Source organism: Alternaria ventricosa, assembly GCF_023758065.1.
Source record: "Alternaria ventricosa strain BMP 2768 chromosome Unknown scaffold_23, whole genome shotgun sequence".
Classification (NCBI taxonomy): Eukaryota; Fungi; Ascomycota; class Dothideomycetes; order Pleosporales; family Pleosporaceae; genus Alternaria; species Alternaria ventricosa.
Genome location: NW_026055703.1, coordinates 379,744 through 400,654, shown reverse-complemented (window position 1 = coordinate 400,654; position 20,911 = coordinate 379,744). Strand labels below are relative to the sequence as shown.

The following is a 20,911-nucleotide window of genomic DNA, read 5'->3' as shown; positions in this document are numbered from 1 at the left end:
TCTTCGAGGTTCTGTGGCGTAGCGGTGTATGACAGCCTTGCGCCGGTCAGACTAGACCTCAGACGAGTATACGCCGTTGTTTACGCTAAGGATGTAGTGTACAGTGATTTACTCCGGGTGTCTACCTCGATCTCTTCGCCGTGCGCAACAAACTTTCGCGATCGCAAAAGATGCCGAAAAGCGGTCTGACTTCAAACCACATTCTCGTATGAGTTGGCATGGTAGTAAACGTTTGTAGAGTTGAAGCGGCATCACCGGGGGTGTAAGCCCGGAGATGCCTCCGGATTCTAGTTCGACCTAGTGCAGACTGGCGTAGGTATGCTTACACCTCGTCTCCTTGTGAGGTAAATTATAGACTCTCTGAATGAAGCCCTGCTCTACATCCTATTGATCCTATCGGCGGATAGCTAGTCGTGCACTGTCGCGGAGGTGTTGTGTTAGTCCGGTGAGGCGGACGTACACGAATGTGTAAGGTCATCGATAAACTTTACACCGGACTAACTTCCCTCCCTTATTACTATACAAAGATGTATGCTCACCAAACACGAGCGATGTGTATAGAAGACCCGACCTGACCATCTCTTTAAACTCATCGAACAGGTCCAGCATCTGCATCCACCAGCATCACAACGCCCACGCTCCCCAAAACAACACCCCTCCCTCACTCCAACGCAAACCCAAAAAGTACTACTACCCCATTTTCCCTCCTCCCACCACTAACCCTCCCCATCCAGCACCCATCCCTCACCAAAATGCGCTTCCAAACCCTCCCCCTCCTCCTCGCCAGTGCCACAACCACGCTCGCCTGTTACCAAACCTCCAAGTGCTCTGCCCCCAACGGGCCCGACATCGCCGTGCAATCCAACGGGCACAACGACCCGGAGCACAACCAAGCGCAATTCCCAGTCGCCTTCAAAGACGGGAAGTATGGGCCTGAGACGTTTGCCGGCATGGTGAACCATTTGCGGTGTGATGTGGTTGTTAAGATCAAGAGCCCCGCGGCGAATGATGCGTTGCAGTGCTGGATTGTGCCGCCGGGGGAGCAGTGTAATCTGGATGTTAGTATTGCGGGGATTTGGTGGAGGCAGAGCTGTACTTCGTAGGTTTGGGAGATGGGGATGAGATGGTTGAGAGAGTGGATGTGTCGAACACGGTGGTTGGCAGACAGAGTATGTAAAATGATCTATCATCCTCAGAATCTTCGCTTGTTCATGCAGCGCATCTCCAAACTATTTGCTTACGACCATGGCTTCATGCTCGGTAGTCCACTGGATCATGGGCTTTACCTAAGCGCCCAGCCAAAGAGAGTTGCAACCTACGCAATAACTCACCGCCAATTGGTAAAATTAGAGCGAAATGTTGCGCCTGAGCTGAGTGAAATATTGCGAGCCAACTGGAACGTGGACCTTGAAAACTCACAGTCTGGTCGTTGGCTAATCTTGACTAAGGCTGTGAGTGTCGAGAAAACCCGGCGTTTTCGTTAGTGATACACCGTTGAAAACCAGTATCTCAACTTTCAGAATGAATAGAGTGCGCCTTTGACTCAGACTGCCGTCCTATCCTGCTTCGGGTTCTCAACATCCACTACAGGTGATCTATTCTTCACTAAATTTCCTATGCGACAACCGACAAGCGAACGCAAGAGGAACATGGTATGCCGAAAGTAACGCAAGTTTTCTAATACTATCAAAGCGCGTTTGGGTGCAGAAAACCCACGCAACGAAGTGCGGAAAAAATCAGCCTTACAAGTGAACAGCCAATCATTATCAGAAGTTTTTAACCCTCCTGACGCCGACAAGTTAGGAGGCGCATGACGGTGTTACCAAAGATTCACCGGTTTTGCAGTTTCCAGCATCCTCCAAGCTTCCGAGTGGTTGGATCTATGATGCATCCGGGTCTGAGTCCCGAAGCATTCGTGCGTAATTACGCTAGGAGAAACGGCTGTCACTTAGACGTGCGTTTCGAAGCAGAAAACAACATAGTTGATTGGAGGGCCTGTTAATTGTGGAGCCCAGATCGCGTGTCAGCTAGGATGCTGCAGATGGTGAGACTACAACCACAAGGCTGAGGCTGCGATAACCGTCACCCAAGGGCGGTGGCTGATCCAATGAACCCCTTCTTCCCTCAAACATACATCGATACCTATGCACTGATTATTGGACACAATGCGCAATGTAAGCTATCGCAATTATACAGTATACTAAGGTACTATCTCAATGACCTACCCGAAGGACTAGACTACAGTCTGACTTAAAGGCGTACTCTATTCATTCTGCTAGTTAGTCGTTCACTAAGGCCGTGAAGACCGAAAAGGCGTGACTTTTCGTTGATGACGCGCATCTGTTAACAGCGACTGGGTTATCTTCCTTACGTGATCATGTATAGCTGCGCGTAGTGGATTGTCCAAAACCGTCTGTGGACGATTGACTAATATCAAATCTTGGGTGCTCGCGTTACATTGCAATGTCGTGATGTGCACCAACGGCGACAGCAGTTGACCGGTACCATGCAGCGTCTCCTGGCCACGGAGAGTCTCATTGGCGAGATAGGTACACATCCCGTACTCCTGGCTTCTAATACCAGGCTGCAAGTGTACTCCACGCAAAAGCGGCGACGGGGGAAATACACAAACCTGTGCCTGACGTCAAACATTTTTGCCTCGGCCCCTGTCTTTGCATCAGTCCCTTCGTTAAGCGTCCCAGCTCCTTCTATCCGCATCCCTGTCTTTGCATTAGTTCGTGTCTCTCCCTCGGTCCCTGTCACTTACGCCTTCTTTCATTCGCTTGGTTCTGCGCCATCAGGCCTAATTACACTAGCGTCCTGTACGCCGCACCCAATCGCCCGAGACCAGAGGCTCTGTGACGGGAGCATTCAGTAGGGCCTGTGCTTTCTGCGCATCTTACAAGCAGTCCATCCTGGGCCATAAACGAAAGATGGATCCTCCGGAGAATGAACAAATCGTTCATCTTCGCTGGTCCCCCGAGCTAATAAATCAGCAACAGTAGGTTAACAGTCGATCATATCTCAGACCTTTTGGCCGATTGTCGACGAGTAGACCGACAATGGGAAGTAATGGTAGCCTTTCCTGTCTTAATGCATCACGGCCATGCACTAACAGAATCTTGACAGATACTGCATTATACAACACGGCCTCTACACCCGGCTGGTCGAAAGAAGCCATTTTTACTCTTCTCGGTGTACTCCTCACCATCTTGTTTGCTGTGGTCGGTTTTGCATTTCGATACCACATGGGAAAGGGTTCAATCAGGTATCGAAGCTCGAGGAAAGTCGGGCATGGAGATGCAGGTAAACAACATAACGAAACGTAGATGCTGCTACATACTGAGTTGTGCTAGATGAAGAAAATCGCGCAGGCCATACTCCGAACGCGTCTTCCTGGGTTGAACTCGCTGAAGCCAGACGTTATCAGCAACGAACATATACTGCCGTTTCGAGGCTGCGAAGAGGACCCAGGTCGTAGTCATCGTACGAAAAGCGATACCAGTGTGGAGATGAAGGTTGGATAGGGCATGATATTGTAGTTCGAGTAGCCCTCGGAGGATGAGCAGGAAGGAGCTGAACATGAGAGGGGTTGGAAGGTCAAAGGTGGCAGGGTATCGGGCTTTGTGATAGCTAATGATGACGGAGACTGAGAGACGTTTGGAGTTGACAAGCACGCAAGATGTGCTGAACGTGGCCGCAGGAAATGTACAAATGTTGCGCTACTGCCTCTGCATGCTTGAATGACGATATAGTCCTCTTCGTTAAGTACGTTCGTTCATGCTTGTCGCGGGCGCTGTCGAGCAGATGCAGTGGAGAGATGAAGGCACTATTGCTCGTTGTGATGGAAAAATCGTCTGATTCAAGAAAGACTTGAAGTGTCGTAGGTGTGATGGCGAACGGGTCCGTTCCCAGGTTGTGTCTACGGCAGATCCCCATCACCCACGTGCCCTCGCGTCGCGCTAACCCCATCTGACAACCCGGCCCAAGCTCTTCTCTTCCCCACACGCATGTGCCGGCGGCCCCTCGACGCGTCGTCACAGTGCCAGCCCAATGGCCCCCGATGTAGCCTCCATGACCTCGACGCCCTCCACGCCTGCCTTGAAGCCATCGCAGAAACCGCCGTCCGGCCCCAACGTCCTCGAAGTCGTCTTCGGCTCGCTGCTCATCCAGCCCTGGTACCCGTCTTTCTACCCGGAGGAGCTTGTAGGCCGACGCGTAGAGCGGCTGTATGTGTGCCAATGGTGCTTCAAGTATAGCAAAGAATTGGTCGGGTTTATTGGGCATTTGGTAAGCTTTCGGATGGACAAACACTGTATGAGGGTTAGATTAGGAAGCTGATAAGTGGCAGAAAGCATGTCCTCTGCGCAATACACCCCCGCCGGGCGTCAACGTCTACACGAAGGATAACTACTCGCTATACGAGATCGACGGCGAGAAGCACAAGCTCTACGCACAGAACCTATCGCTCTTCGCCAAGCTCTTCCTCGATACCAAGTCCGTCTTCTACGATGTAACGACATTCCTTTACTACCTCCTCGTCGCGCACAACCCCACACCAGAGATACCGAATACCAGTTTCGGCGACGATGCAGAGGCGAGTGGAGTCGGTGCGCAGGGGCAGGTGGTCGGCTTCTTCAGCAAAGAGAAGATGAGCTGGGACAACAACAATCTCGCATGCATCCTGGTATTTCCGCCGTGGCAAAAACAAGGACTGGGGCAGATACTCATGGGCGCGAGCTATGAGATGAGTAGACGGGAAGAGAGGCTGGGTGGGCCTGAGAAACGTAGGTTAACGTTTTGTCTGTGCATGGTACCTTTGCTAACTCTACTACTACTACTACTACAGCGCTGTCGGATCTCGGTCGCATCGCATACATACATTACTGGTCGCAAACGCTCGCTCGGACGATCCTGGCTTGCCCTTCTAAGAAAACACTTACAGTGCAAGATCTGCGCGAGAAGACGTACATTGTGCCCGAAGATATCATCGCGACATTACAGGCTATGGACGTGCTGGAGCAGAAGAAGAAAGGAGGTGCTGACGCTGTCATCAACAAGGCCAGAGTACGGGCTTGGGCAGATACTCACAAGGTGGACTTGAAGGCAATACCGGTCGACCCTGATGCTTTTGTCGTAAGGGAAGTGAGCCGAAGTGTGAGCGAGGAGTCGTGAGGCTTGTACGCGACGTAGACGATGTAGACACAGGAGTGTGAGATACCCAGAATCTATTAGTTTGATTGAGCTCGAAAAGCCAAGAGAGGGGCATCTTCGTATTGTTATTTGGGACGGCCAGGTGAATAGGAATATCATAGTTATTCTCTCGTACCCGGGATCGATCACCCGCTGGGATCTCGTATGCCACCTCTACCTTCCCTGGAATGTCTCCTCATCCAATGGTTGGCGCACATCACACTTCATAGTCTGCCACTCTTTTACTTACTTCCAACAATGTTTAGTCTCACGTTTGTCCAACCGTATCTTCAGCATAGCAATAAGTCCAATACTATAGATGCATGGGTGAAACTTCTAAGAATAAGATTTGTCGATCAAGATCGACGGTATACGCGTTACATATTCGTGGCGTCGAAGTCTCCCCTGCTCTTGGCTACAATGCTTGCGTACAGCACTATGGTGGATGATGTTACTACGGAACTTTATCGTAAGTTCAGCTCCTGTCAGGCAGTCAAAAATCGCGGGGTTCGTTTCAACATCAGCCATCGTATGAACTGGGCTTGGGTCAGCATATTCGACGAGATGGACCTGGAGGAGAGGCCATTGTTATGTGTGGCCAAAGGCATGTTTGGCATGTCGAAGACGTGAGTGGTAAAGATGCTTTTATCACTGTTTCCTTGCTCAATTCAATATCTTATCTATAGGCCCCAAACAACAAGAGTCGGAGAGGAAAGATTTGGGCACCGGCATCAAACATCCACTGGAAGAGTTGAACATGGGCGTGGTATTTGCCGTCCTTCGGGATCATCTCTCGCTCCATCGTGGACTGCCATCAGCAGCTGCGCATCGATTCATACACAACGTGCATCAAAAGTACTAGACGAAGTCCTCGACCCATAGCTATTTTTGTTGTCGTAAAATCGACATACCGTCGAAACGCCAAAGACGTCATGCATAAGTTCGTCGGTCTCCGAATCTACTCGCCTCGACAAGTTGAAACTTGGCGCGTGGAGCAAGCCCTCCTTCTAGAATCCCAAGCTTGTATCTATGCTAGGATCCCTCGCACGGGGAAGGGTCGAGATACGAAACGCGAGAGCCAGCAGTGGAGTGAACCAGATAGCAGAACTGCACTGCTCACCTTGACAATCCTGGTTCGGGGTTGCAGTAGCTTGTTGACGTGGCAGTGACTGAGCAGCGGAGGACCATGGGCTTGTTAACGAACCGCCCACGAAACAATAGCGAAATGCTTCACCACTGGACAGAGTTTGGCATGCAAATGCATCATCACGATGCGGGTCGACAGATTAGACACACAGTGGAAGCGTGGAGGAAGAGAGGGCACGCGGTGATGGGGGGCCCACATAGTGGGGTATTCGATCGCTTGACGGGCTCAACGGGACGTCATTGGGTACACGCGCGGCACTTCCGGTGCACACCCGGTCAGCTCTGCCAACGTTAACTCGCAGCATGCATGCACAAGGCGGTGACTGAGTGGCTGTACAATATTCCTCGTGTGTCGTTGCTTCTTCCAGTTCAACATGCGTTCTCTTTGTCTTCCCCATTCCACGTTCTAACCTACCGCATTGCGACGTGATTATGGCGCACACCAGGGTACAGATTCAGCAGGCCTTGAGGCGTACCACGACATCCACACGATTTGCGAGCCTTGTGCCGTTCAGCCTCTAGAGTCGTACAACGTGTGCTTGTAATCGCTTCAGCATGCAAGGAATCCGCACGAAAACGTCACGGGCTGTCTATATTCATCTTTTTTTGCCCGCACACCCCATCACCTACACTCCCCCGCACCCGCGCCATCGCACACCCCCCAGTACCAGATCTTATTGACGCAAGCGCCACCGCTCTGCTTACACAGCTGGACCCTGTAAAAAATACGTAGCATGGTGGGTAGACAATATAAACACGCTCTTTGCCTCTCTCTCTCTGCCCTGAACTACACGCTTGCTTTTGGAAACTGACGTAGATACTCGGGTACCTAGTCGGATCATACTGCAGCAGCCTTTGAGGGCGCAGGTTCACCTCCTCGACAGCGCAGTCCTGCCACAGGCAATCCGAAATACCACTACGACGGCCTCCATGACATAGGCACGAGTTCAGCTACTAGTGCACCACACACTAGACGTCGTCCATCACGCACCAGTTCGGGCACCAAGGGTACTCCACCTTCGGCCTCGCCGCCACGCGGCGACGACCATGAAGAGAGCGAGCAGAGATCTAAACAGCCTCGCAACACTTTGAAGAAGCTTCTAAGACGCGACTCACACCATACCGACCCTGGATCGAATTCGCAAGCCAAACAGGAAGAGTTGGATGAGGAAGGCAGTACCATCGGCTACATGCCCCGGCTCGGTCAAATAAGAGAAAGCAAGAGCAAGGTCAGCACACGCTCAAGACGACGAGGGAGCTCTGCCGTTGGTACTCCGGTCGATCCGCGGGTTCTGCGCCGCAGGCATACGGGGGACGACGCCGCGAAACGCTCACACGCACGTGGTAAACACAGCTCTCTGCAACGGCATGCTGGGAATATGGCCAACATGTCAGATCCCTCTCTGGTCTCGAGTGTGACGCAACAGTCAGATGCTTCAGGTGGCAGTAACTCCACGGTGATGCAGAGACCGTACGGCGGTTATAGCCAAGTCGCCGAGTACCAAGAATCTGAAGAAAGCCAGAGTACGCCCGCGCCAACGGCGATGCAAAGCATCACATTCAGCAACATGGATGCCACCCAAGCGGGAGTGTTTCAGTTTCTACAATCTGAAGACACGCCTGGAAGTCCTACGCCTACGGACCTTCAGGCTATGCCTCCATCGACTATTGCCTCGTCATCGTCTTCCTCGTCAGGTGACACTCAGCATGACGATGGAAGATCGTCTGTAGCAGCAGACTCACAGCATCCTGACTCCGCCATGACCTCACCAGCCTCCACGCGGCGGTCCCTCCAGACATCATCCCACCCTCCCATCCAGGAGTATCGATCATTCAAGAAGCCGTTGTACGCCAGTAGCTTTGTGCATGGCCCTGGAGATGACGTCGAAGCCAACCAAGAAGAGGGCAGTGAAGAGGAGAGTGAAAGTGGGTCAGAGAGCGATGAGGAAGTTAATCAAGGAAACCAGATCCCCAACAAACAGCCGGCAGTAACGACCCCTCCTCGCGCTCCGTCGACGACGTCTCATCAGAGTGATCCGCACGCCAGACGTCTCAAGCAGCAGGAACGCGAACTTGCTAGCCACATCTTCCAAAGGCCACAGCCGTACGGAGACTACCAATATGGCGCAGAACAACACCCCTACGGTTATCCACCGATGCCGATGTACAACCAGCAAGGCTTTTCTGGTGCATCTCCGGCTCCAGTGCCTGCGGCAATCAGTTCTCCACCAGCATGGGCACCTATGCCTTCATTCCCAGCTCCGCTAGCCATAGGATATGCGCCTCATCAGTCCCCGGAAGCAGTGCATGCGCATCCACTATCGATACGGCCAGCTGACGGCCAGCTCCAGCACGTGCCGCCACCTTTCACCCCACATCCAGGGCAGCCGCCACTCTATCAACAGCACGCGCCACTGCCCGACCAGACCCGAGAAACGGTGGTGGGATATGAACTCCTCGCCAACGAGCTTAGCGGATCGTCACAGCCCAGCTCTCACGGCCGGAAGAATCTCGTGCCCATGTACCGAAAGTTTGAGCATCTAAACCACCGAGTCTTGCTGCATCTCCAGGACGAAACGTGCGAACTCGAGGAAGAGCTGCGTCACCTAGACGAATGCATCGCCCAGATGTCGCCTCGAGATGCGTCAGGGTACGCGTACCCTGCGTCGCGGCGGGGTGACGCACGCTACGGAAGTGAAATGCACTTCAAGAGGACCGAACTCCTGGGGCGCATCTACCAGAAGCTAGAGCAATACAGTAAGTTGTGGCTAAGCCGGATGCAACGAGTCGGAACGCCATGTCAACATGGGGATCGTCGCTGCTACCGATCAAGAGTGTTCCGCTGACTCGGTACAGACAAGGCTTTATCTTCGTTTAGCAAGCTCTCCAAAAGTCTCGATCCCGCGTCTGCGGAGGATATCACAGCCTATCGCGAGTGGATGGATGAGCATGACCCGATTAATGAGGAGGAATCGCAATTTCTCGAGGAAGACGCCGACCTAGTGACTCTTCCGCGGAAAGTTCCTTCTTCTTCTTCCTCCTCCTCTTCTGCTCCTCCCAGCACGGCAGCTCCGGCTGCCGGCCAAGATCAGTCAGCAATATGGTTTCCACTAACCCTGGTACTACCCCTCATGGCGTTTGCGATAGTCCCCAGCTTGCTCGGACGGCTCCTCGTTATCGTGCTTATCGTTGGTGCGGAGCTAAAGATGGTCACGTCGACCCCTCAGCTCAGGAACATGCTGTCTACGCGTGAGTGGGCTGCGGCAGCCTCAGTGTAAGTCATCTCTCTCTTTTCTCAAATTCTCGCCCGCAATGCAATATCGCAACGTCTGCACCGTGACGTCTACATCCTCAAACGGGCAAGACGGGCGCGTGGGGCGAAGAAACTCTCACCCCGTTCGGAAATTTCCAGGACATGCTTTCGGACGGAAACATGTCAGAAACGTCTTTTTACCCACGCATTATCCGGTGCCTTGGCCGGTTCCTGAGGCGCGCGCGCGCGGGTGGTTGCCTGCAGTTGGTGAGATGAGGACGAGGCTAACGCAAGCAGCTATTTCGGGGTGAATGTGCTCCTCGCAGCCGTGGTGCGCTGACGGGCGGGCTGAAGTGTCGCTTGACTCGCAGGGCACATGCAGGCGCGCGTGCATGCGAGGTGGAGGAGTTTGGCGGCCACGGCGCCATGATCGCCCATGGTTTTCGCGGGCGCACGGGCCTATTTGCAGGCGGAGCAGCAGCGCAAGGCGCGTCAAGGTGTCCAAGTACCGTATGCTCCCGCACAGCGAGTCTGACCGAGGAGATGGGCATGCAAAGTGTGGAGTCTCGGTTTCTCGGTTTCCCGTTTTTTCTCGTCATTACTGCAGTTTTTTTTTTAATGGTCTTCTTCTGGCGTCGCGTACTGTACGAGATGGAGGCGTGTAAAGTGCTGTACTATATGGTTCGCAGGCGTTCACTCTATTGTCCGGCACGGCGCGGCGCATAGTCATGGGAAAAGAGGGTGTGAGGTGTGCATGCAGCGCAGCTCACTAGAGATATTGGAGATTCGGCTTCATTGGCGCTCTCACCTTGGCCCCAATATTTTTCTTCGGGTCTTTTTGCTTTGTGGTCATCTAATGGTAAACTGTAAACTGTAAACGGTAAACGAGGCCCGGATATGCTGTCTCCCGCCAGCCAGTAGCGGCTACCAAAGTACTCTATCCAAAGCATGTGACATGAGTCGCCAGGACTCGCAGGATCAGTTCAATCTCCAGTTCTGAAGGAAGCGACGCGGAGCGGGGCAATGGCGTGATGAAATGCTGCAGGTGATGGACAGGCGGCGGGAATGTGACGGAGTCATTTATAGACCACTGTGCAAGGCTCTGCAAGCAAGTGCAAGTACGGTTTGGGCAGTTGTTCCGCGGCGATCAAAAGTCTTGTGGCGCATTGTATTGGTATGGCGGTATTTGATCATCACGTCGGCGCTAGGACGACATGGCTATCAGCGATGTTGGAGCATTACATTGCGATAGTCGTCGTTGTGCAGCGAATGTGCGCCACGTATGTTTCGAAACTATTCTGCAGCGGGCGGCCAAATGGTAGAGATCATCGGACCGAGATGAGGTGGTGATGGGTTGATCGACGCGGAGGACAATGTTGTATGTACAGTACGGGTCAGTATCTATGCAGAGTAATCATGTCTGGTAGGATCATGTCTAGTAGGAGTCGATGGCGGCGGGTCGGACTTTGCGATGGCATGCCCTTGTCCATCGACGACGGGCGGACTGCATGCTGGGCTGGGCAATTTTCCTAGTACACTTGTGCGGGCAGTAAGGCAGGCCAGCGCTCTGGCCACCTCCACATCTCGTGCAGCCCGCCGCCACAGGCGTTGCTAGCTAAGTAAGCTGTCGGCAGCGAAGGCCTCCGGTAGCTGCACAAGTCGACGGGTTATTCACGCGGGTGGATGGACTAAAGGTCGGGGATATTCAAATGTTGACCATGTGATGAGATGCAGGCTACAAGTCAACGTAAAGAGCGTCGGGCTTGACGTGTGCTAGTCGGGCTTAGCCAGGAACCAGCTTGGTCGGTTGGGCGCGGACCACGTTGCTGCTTCAGGCACGTCGAGGTGGACGTTCAGGGGCAGGCGAGCAGCTGACGACGGTTTCGCACCCATGCCGACTCCATCGCCTTGCTATCTGGCGCGCGAGTCTGGTGGGTGGCCGTTTGCCCCTGCCTCGTTTGACGTCCCACCTGCGGCCTCCACATGCTTGGCCCTCTCCACTCTGCAAGACACTGAAACACCCATTCAGACCACTCCATACTACTCCCAGGTAGACACTTTCACTCTCCCCTCTAGGAGTACTCACACTCTCACCTCCCGCCTGCACCAAGTATCCCCCACCCCCGCCGTTGCTGTCACCGTCACTGCCACTGTCGCGGTCGCTCCTGCCATCACATCAGAGTCGGAAGTCGCGCCATCTGGAATGTCGCAGCCTGCCCATTGTCTCCCACCACTCACCGTCTGAGCTACCCCTCGCCCTCGTCGCGACTCCCGGTGACTGAGGCACCCCCTAAATTAATCCAACCAACACCCACGCTGCCTGCACCGCCCGTGGACCTCTCGCGACCTCTCGCTGGACGGGCCCTCCCGCTGCAATTCCCCCGTCGTAGTCGCTGCAATCCCCGTCGCCGTCGCTGATTGACCCAACCCGCCCGACCGCGACCGCGCACACAAAGAAACAAAGTCTCCGTCTCCGCCCTGCCCGTCGCCCTCGCCGCGACACCCCCGACCAGCCATGGCCGTCTCTATGCTGCATGCCCCCTCGCGCGCCTCGACGTCGTCCTCGTCGTCGTTTGTCCCCGTCTCGCGCCAGAACACAATGTCGTCGCACGATGGCTCGCGCTCGGTGCGCCAGTCGAAGCGCTACTCCGTCACAGCCCTGTACCTGTCCATGTCCGCCAAAGACAAGGAGCTCGAGATTGAAGATGACCTGGCCCGAGGTACGCCGCCATTGCCTTGCAATATACTACAACAAACTAACCATCGCAGCTCAGAAGATACTCCGCGAACTCAAGGCCAAGATTTCGTCGCAGTCCAAGAAGAACTTCGTCCTGGAAAAGGATGTGCGCTATCTCGACTCGCGGATAGCCCTGCTGATCCAGAACCGCATGGCATTGGAAGAGGTGCGCCCAACGCTGCACACACTCCGCGCTTGTACTGACTATCCCGCAGCAGAATGAAGTCGCCGACCACCTGGGAGACGGCCTCGAACTCCAGGAAGGCTTCTTTCCCAACGACGAGAAGACGCAGAAGTACGGCAACCTGCTCTTCCTCCTCCAATCTGAGCCACGCCATATTGCCCATCTGTGTCGACTGGTCTCCATGGCCGAGATCGATGCCCTACTGCAGACTGTCATGTTCACAATCTACGGAAACCAGTATGAGAGCCGCGAAGAGCACTTGCTCTTGACCATGTTCCAGGTAGGTTGCGCCTCCAGCTTTGCGCATCACAACTAACCTCGCTCAGTCTGTACTCACGTATCAATTCGACAACACCCCAGACTACAGCTCGCTCCTGCGTGCCAACACACCCGTCTCGCGCATGATGACCACATACACCCGCCGAGGACCCGGTCAGAGCTACCTCAAGGTCGTCTTGCAGGACAGCATCAACTCGCTCATCGAGCTGAAGGACCTCGATCTTGAGATTAACCCGCTCAAGGTATACGAGAAGATGGTCACTGAGCTCGAGATCCAGGGAACCCTTCCCGCGAACCTGCCCAAGGGCGTTACCGCAGAGCAGGCTGCCGAGAACGAGACAGTACAAAACATCATCACACCGCGAGTCAACATGCTCATGGAGATTGCCAACAACTTCCTCACGACCATCATCAAAGGCCTCGAGGAGACGCCGTACGGAATCCGATGGATATGCAAGCAGATTCGAAGTCTGTCGAGACGAAAGTACCCTGATGCCCAGGACCAGACCATTTGCACTCTCATCGGAGGCTTCTTCTTCCTGCGCTTCATCAACCCCGCCATCGTCACCCCAAGATCGTACATGCTCATAGATGTGCTGCCAGCAGAGAACCCCAAGCGGACACTAACGTATATCGCCAAGATGCTGCAGAATCTCGCAAACAAGCCATCGTATGCCAAGGAGCCATACATGGTCAAGCTGCAGCCATTCATCCACCAGAACAAGGAGCGAATCAACAAGTTTCTGTTGGACCTGTGCGAGGTACAGGACTTTTACGATACTCTCGAAATGGACAACTACGTTGCTCTGTCTAAGAAGGATCTAGAGCTCTCGATTACCCTGAACGAAGTGTATGCGACGCACTCGCTCTTGGAGCGACATGCTGCTGAACTGGTAAGCAATCACACATCCATGCGCATTGCCGTACTAACAAAACTAGGCCAAAGAAGACAGCTCGCATCTAGGCGTCATTCTCAACGAGCTCGGATCCGCTCCAGCACAGCTTCCCCGAAAAGAGAACAGAGCCATCAACCTCCCGCTATTCAGCAAATGGGAAACCCCGCTTGACGATCTGACTGCAGCGCTCGACATTACGCAAGAAGAGATCTTCTTCATGGAAGCCAAGTCGACATTCGTCATGATCCTTCGTTCGCTTCCTTCCAACACTTCCATCACGCGACGGCCATTGCGCCTCGACAGGATTGCGGAAGCAGCTGCCACGACCAAGAACGACTCTGTCATGGTCAAGAAGGGTATCCGTAGCATGGAGCTGCTCAGCCAACTGCAGGATCTTGGCGTGATTGACAAGGAAGACGGCTTCTCATTGCTCCGAGACGAGGTCGAACAAGAGCTGGTGCACTTGGGTTCCATGAAGGAAAAGGTCATTGAAGAGACACGGAAGCTCGAGGAAGTGTTCCGCACCATTCGCGACCACAATGGCTTCCTAGTCAGCCAGCTTGACACGTACAAGTCGTACCTCCACAACGTCCGCAGTCAATCTGAAGGCAAGACAAGGAAACAGCAAAAACACCAAGTCCTCGGACCCTACAAATTCACCCACCAGCAGCTCGAGCGAGAAGGCGTGATCCAGAAGAGCAATGTCCCGGAGAATAGGAGAGCCAACATTTACTTCAACTTCACGAGCCCGCTCCCCGGCACCTTTGTCATCTCCCTCCACTACAAAGGGCGGAATCGCGGTCTTCTCGAGCTCGACCTCAAGCTCGACGATCTGCTGGAGATGCAAAAGGACAACCAAGAAGATCTGGACCTCGAATATGTCCAGTTCAACGTGACCAAGGTACTGGTCCTCCTCAACAAGCGATTTGCACGTAAGAAGGGATGGTAGATTCGTCTCCTCCCTGCGCGCGACATTGCGTACACCACGTCACGAAAAAGATACGATACCCCCGATTATTACTACGTCTTTCCTGCTGTTTGACGCCCCGACACCATCTACCTACACTCATTTCCCGATTCCTTTCTCATTACTACCCAACTACAACGCGGAACAAAAAACCCGTCTCTACGAATCATCTAGTCATCAGCCCGGAGTACAGGCGTATATTGGGCGCATCTCCTATATTTTCGAGGATACCCCCACCCCCGGTGAAAGGACTGGTTTGGGCTGCTGCTGAGGGATACGGTGGACATGTCTGATTCCGTTTTCCGCAGTTTACTTCCTTTTTGGTGGTTGTTCTGCTGTGATGGTTTTGTTTTGTTTTTGGTTTCTAGCGCGCTCTGTTTATTATGGAGGTTATGCAGTCCTTTTTTGTTGTTCATGTGCTTTTTCTTTTTCTACCTTTTCAAAGTCTCTCGCTACTAATTACGAGTTCGTCGGCAGGTATCCGAAGTTCCTACCTCGCTGCTGTTTTGATTGGCAGTCTTTGTCAGAGTCGTTATTTCTTGCGAGCGAACACACGAGCGATATCCACAGTTGGTTTTGTACGATATATAGGAAACGCGTATGCGAGTATGCGATGGTGTTTTTTGGACGGAAGCAATCTGCGCGGTTGCGACTGATGCAGAGTGGGCTGGTTGTGTGGTTTATCTTGTCCCTCCCAATGGAATTGAGCGTTTGTAGCTCGTCATTTTGATACTTCTACATGTGTGGTTTTCGTGTATGTGATGTACGTGATGTACGCGAAGTGATGTTGACAAGACTATTCATCTTGATGAACAGCTCAGTGGTGCAGCATGGATATGCATGCGTTGTTTTCGATGCGCACGTCAGGTACGGACCGACATGCGATAACGCCTCCCTTGTCGCTACGTCACCTGTCTCGCCCACTGTACCCGAATGACCTGATTCTCCCCCACATATTCGCAATCGCAGAGCAAGTCTGGCATGTGCAATCCGATGATAGCCAGAATGATGAATGCACTCAACCCCTCCAGCGGAAACTACGCCGGATGTTGTCGGCTTCAACACTCCATACCATCGTCCATCATCCATCATGATAGATAAGCAGATAGATAACAGCTATCCTTCCCTACAGTACCTAGGTGTCTAACGCATGCATGCATGCATGCATGCTCCATGCAACCTCCCAACACACCCGTGGCCGCCTCATGCACACGCAAGACGCAAGACGCAAGCAAGACACCAAGGTGCGTGGGTGTCAGGTAGTGTGCGGAGCGGGTGCCTGTCACACGTGCCCCACGCCGATACAGTGAGGCGTGAGCGGAATCCATTAATGTAGGCAGGCAGCCAATCACAGCAACACACACTCGCGGCCGATCGACAAGGGCGGACGCGAGTCCGGGGTCTGCGGTGGAGCTGCGGTGGAGGGGAGTCAGGCAGACGCGAGGCTACGGCCTACGGGTTGCGAGAGGGCGCGGACGCGGACTGGGCGGACTGGACTGGGGCTGGGGCTATACCGCGGACGGGCTTGGGGTGTCCGAGGCGTATGACTGTTACTCCTCGTTGTTGTTACTTCCTCTCTTCTACTTGTTCTCTGGTGCTTTTGGGGAATTGCATGTTTGATTCATAACGGCTGTTCTGCTGGTCTGGTCTTCTTGGTCCTTGGTCCTTATCTTCATTACCTACCTACCTACCACCCACTACATCTATCTATCTACACAACAACTCCCATCCCACCATGTCGTCATCCTCATCCACCGCCATCGCGATACCAAAACGCAAGGGCAAGGGCCCTGCGTCTTCTTCCCACCACCACCACCACCACCACCACTCCTCCTCCTCGTCATCCTCGTTCGCGGCGTCCACGCCCTCGACACCGAATACCTACAACTACAACTACAACTTCACGCCGTCTTCGAACCGCTTCTCATACGGTAGTGCGGGTGGTAGCTATAGCTCCACGCCTTCCTCGTCGTCTGGCAGCCCTCAGAGCGGCGCGAGCATTATGCGGCGAAGGGAGAGTCTGATGAGCGAAACGTTTTCGCGGCAGGAACATACTGTTATTAATGTGGGAGAAGAGGAGGGGGAGGGGCTTAGGCTGATTACTTGTGTTAAGGCTAGTCAGGGGTTTGATTGGAATATGGGTATGTGTTTCTGTCTCTGTCTTCTTCTTTTGGCGGTAGAAGGGTTGGTTGTGAAGCTGGATGACGTGGAACTGGGCTAACGACGCTGTGTGCGACAGAGATGTTCCTCCCTTCCTACGTCGACTACCACTTCGATGATCTTGAGAGACGACAGGATCCTGTGAAGGATATTATTGTGACGGATGAGGAGGTTAGGAATATGTTTCCGTCATAGGGGATTGGCTGGGTGGGATGGGGTGGAATGCCTGTGCAGAGATGCGCGGGCATGATACAAGCGCTAGTTCTCAGGAGATTGGGGCACTACACGAACTGTAGTGGGTCTTGCAGGATGTAGAGAGCTTTGTAACTGTACAAAGCTCTCTACATCCTGCAAAGCCCTCTACACATTGTGTGGTACTTCTAATTCCCCTGAGAACTGGCGCCTGATATTAGATGTGCATATGCTTTGGCATTTTATGGATTACGCGGTATCGAAGTCATGTTTATATGGGTTGAGAGAGGCGTTTAGTATGGAATCATGGGCGTTTGGTTTGAGGGCTGTATATCATGAGAATGGACTGGATGGGTTATGGCGTTGCGGGATGCGTTCACTCGCTGCTTATGGGGTTGAGGGATTATCTATAAGGATGTATCTCAAATCAAACGAATTACATTCAACGATGCATCATCCTACGATCAACTGTGTCGACTGTGTTGTTCGAAAGTGCGTATAGTAGCTTCGAGGGATGCAGCAGCCCCACACCTCGGCCCCGATAAGGCGGGCTGATAAGGCGGCGAAGACGCGCGCGGTCCACGTTCCGCGTTCGCAAACAAGAACCATAACAAAGTCGACCACCACAACGACGACCCGCATTCCACCACTCGACACACTGCTACTACCCAGAACAGTCACAACAACACCTCCGCGCAAACCATCCATCCACCTACAAGAGCGCACTCACCCCACAAACCCCACCACAGCGCACGCGCGCCCACCAATCCCCCCAAACAACAAACCACCGCGAAATGGACACCTCCCACCGCAAAATCGAACTCCAATCCCCTTCAGACCTAACCTTTCTCACATCGCAAATCCGCACCGCCGCGCGCCAGAAACTCGACTTGCACCTCCCTCCCGTGCCCTCCAGCGCTACAAACGGCGATGCGCCAGACGAGTTACGGCGCTCGGTTGAAGACCTCGTCGAGATTTTCGTGGCGAAAGTGCTGCAGGGGATAAGGCACAATGTTAGCATCAATGGGATTGATGTTGTGGAGAGTGGGGATGGGGAGGGGATGGATAAAATGGATGGGGTTGTTAATGGACATGGGGGAGGAGGTGGTGGAAGAGGGGAAGGGCAAGGCGAGAGCATGGTCGAAACAGTGGAATACGAACCTTTCGACGATAAACTGCGGAGTCAACTATCTGCTACAGTAGCGAAACGCGATGCGCTCATTGCGAAGATAAGTCAGCAACGGAGGACGACGCCGAAAGTTGCGGCGGAGACGTGGATTAAGGGGTTTGAAGAGGAGGAGAGGGTGTGGGCGGCGCTGCAGGAGAGTATGGAGAAGGATGCTGTTGCTGCTGGGAATGGGGATGGGGATGTGGCGGATGTGGAAGCGCTGCAGAGACAAGAGGAGGTAGAGAGGAATTGGGAGAGAGCGGTCACGGGGTTGCAGAGGTTGAATAAGGGGTTGCCGGAGACGAGGGCGAGGTTGGAGAGGGCGGGCGATGTGGTGGGGTATTTGGGGGGTGGGAATGGGAAGAAGTGAGGTGTAGTTTGGGAGGGGTGTGTGGCTTAGACATGTTTCTCTTCTGGAGTATCTGGGTTAATTGGGTCTTCGGAAGGTTATGGGATACCCAGGCGTATTGCTATTGCAGATATCGTTTCGGCGGGATACTAGGTCACTTGCTACTTGTGTGGATATAAGATGTATAGCACAAGAGTCGTTTTGATAGGAAGGCGTATTATGCAAGTAACTTATACGTGTGACTATACATATTTATTCGAAGAGGTTCAGGAGACATCGATTGCCTATTAACATCCCTCAACCAACCAAACCAAAGTTCAATCCTACACATTACACAGAACCCCATCCACATCCCCACAACACCCCCCTAAAACCGACTAACGTCCCTCCCAAAAACCCAATTAACAATCCAATAAACCGGCACCAACACCTTATTCCGCCAACTCACCGTCCTCGTCAAATACGCTCCCCGCCAAATAATCCACGCCACATAGCCCTGCAGCCTGCCACCCCATTTGCCGCCGCCTTGGAACAACGCATTCCAGTTACCGATGTAAGCCAAAGTGCCCAGGTCGCGGTATGTGAAGCCCTTTGATGATGGAGATGATGTAGATGGTGGAGTGGATAGGGAGCCGTTGTTCAGCCGTTTGGCGAGCCAAAAGGCTTTTTGAGAGGCGACTTGGGCGGTTGCGGGGTAGGTTGTTGATTCGATTATTCCGCAGTCGCCGAGGGCGAAGACGGAGGGGTGGACTGCTTCTTGTGCTACCTCTCCTGACTGTTCTCCTGACTTTCCTGAGGAGGTAGATGGAATGAGTTTGACGCGGAGGTGGTCGTCTGTTATAATGGATCCGGATTTAGAGTCTTTCTTTACTACCCATTTTACGTTTTTGTCTGGAGTGGTGGGTTGGGGAGATGGGGTGGAAGAGGGGGAGGAGGAGCTTGGTGGGAGGTAGAGGTCGGTAGGTGCTTCGCGAACGGAGGAGAGGGCGTGGTCGACGAAGGGGTTTTGCATTAGTCCTGTGCCTGTGGGTGGGGGTTAGCATTACTGTGTTGTACTTCGGGATGAAGCGTGATAATGTGGGAAGGAAAGAGAAGCAAGACTCACTCCACACACACATCCCCACGCCAATCTCGCCTTCTTCCTTCACCTTGAGCGTATACAAATGATAATCATCCACATCATCCGAAAAGCTCCTTTCCGCAGGCGCCCCCGGCCTCAACTCTTCAACATGATGACTTGTCTTGATATCAATGCCCTTACGCTTGAACTTCTGCATCGCATACCCCGCGAGCTTTTGATCAAACATCGGAAGCACCTTCTCCGCGACATCGTAAACAGTAATCTTGTGATACTGAACGAGTTCCGGGTACAGTTTCTTCATATCCTCGTTAATCAGGTCGTGCAACTCCGCGCTGAATTCGATACCGGTGGGTCCACCGCCCACGACGGCGAAGTTAAGGAGCTGCTTCTTCATCTCGATGGAGGTGGTGGGTAGAGCAGCGCCTTCGAAGCATGCTAAGATGCGATTTCGGATTCGGCGCGCGTCGCCCACGTCTTTGAGGAAGAAGGCATGTTCTTTTACACCCGGCGTACCGAATGTCTGACTGTAGCATCCCACCGTCACAATCAACTTGTCGTACTCCACATCAAACAGCTTCCCTACTTTCGCTTCCTTCTTCTTCTCCGCCTCCCTCTCTTCCGCCGTTTCTCCAGCATGTCGGTCCGTGGTTAGTGCAACACCTTGCTTCGGATCGTCAACCGCCTCTTCAATCGTAATCGTCCTGTTCTTGAAATCTACATCGTCGGCCCATCCCTGGAAGAAATCGACTTTGGTTCGTCGGCTGCGCACGGGTTCGAGCGCGGTCCGGAATTCCAAGGTACCGACTGCGGTGGAGGCAAGGAGGGGCGTGAAAGCAAAGTAGGATCGTGGCGACACGACGAGGGTTTGGAATTTTGAGGAGTCGAGACTGCGGGCAACTGTGAAGCCTGCCCAGCCGGATCCTAGGATGACTACGCGCTCGCGGTCTGGGATGGGGTTGTTAGTAGCTGTGCTCTTGTACCAGAGGTAGGCGGAGCATGGGGAACAACGTACTGTCTCTTCTCTTATCCAATTGCTCAATTGTAATCATTCTCTTTTGCTCCAAGCTCTTCCCATACTTTCCGCTTATCAAAGCTCCTGTCCGACATAGCGATGCCGTGCGCGACCTCATCGTAGGCGCAGACACCAATTCCCTAACACCACCCGGCAACAGCGACATACGAGTCGGCGACAGCATCTTATAAGCTGAACTCTGGATACGTCCTTACGATCTTAGGATATTGAACCAGAGCAGTGTTTACCAAAACCAAAGTTTTATTTATCGACACCTACCCACTCGCCGGGTGC

At 53.3% G+C, this 20,911-nt stretch overlaps 3 protein-coding genes across 3 annotated transcripts; 2 read left to right on the top strand and 1 right to left on the bottom strand.

Annotated features, from left to right (window-relative positions):
• Positions 1 to 4,053: 4,053 nt before the first annotated feature.
• J4E93_009695 (uncharacterized protein) lies at positions 4,054 to 5,175 on the top strand (the record flags this gene model as incomplete). Its single annotated transcript, XM_049347584.1, has 3 exons — positions 4,054 to 4,290; positions 4,352 to 4,787; positions 4,850 to 5,175. 3 exons carry the CDS (start codon positions 4,054 to 4,056, stop codon positions 5,173 to 5,175), a joined length of 999 nt encoding a protein of 332 aa, XP_049195351.1.
• Positions 5,176 to 12,107: 6,932 nt separating this feature from the next.
• Positions 12,108 to 14,637, top strand: J4E93_009694 (uncharacterized protein; the record flags this gene model as incomplete). The annotated part of the gene is made up of 5 exons (XM_049347583.1): positions 12,108 to 12,312; positions 12,362 to 12,495; positions 12,545 to 12,793; positions 12,840 to 13,685; positions 13,732 to 14,637. 5 exons carry the CDS (start codon positions 12,108 to 12,110, stop codon positions 14,635 to 14,637), a joined length of 2,340 nt encoding a protein of 779 aa, XP_049195350.1.
• A 4,139-nt stretch (positions 14,638 to 18,776) lies between these two features.
• Positions 18,777 to 20,654, bottom strand: J4E93_009693 (uncharacterized protein; the record flags this gene model as incomplete). Its single annotated transcript, XM_049347582.1, has 4 exons — positions 18,777 to 18,808; positions 19,035 to 19,547; positions 19,630 to 20,550; positions 20,618 to 20,654. 4 exons carry the CDS (start codon positions 20,652 to 20,654, stop codon positions 18,777 to 18,779), a joined length of 1,503 nt encoding a protein of 500 aa, XP_049195349.1.
• Between the last annotated feature and the right edge of the window lie 257 nt (positions 20,655 to 20,911).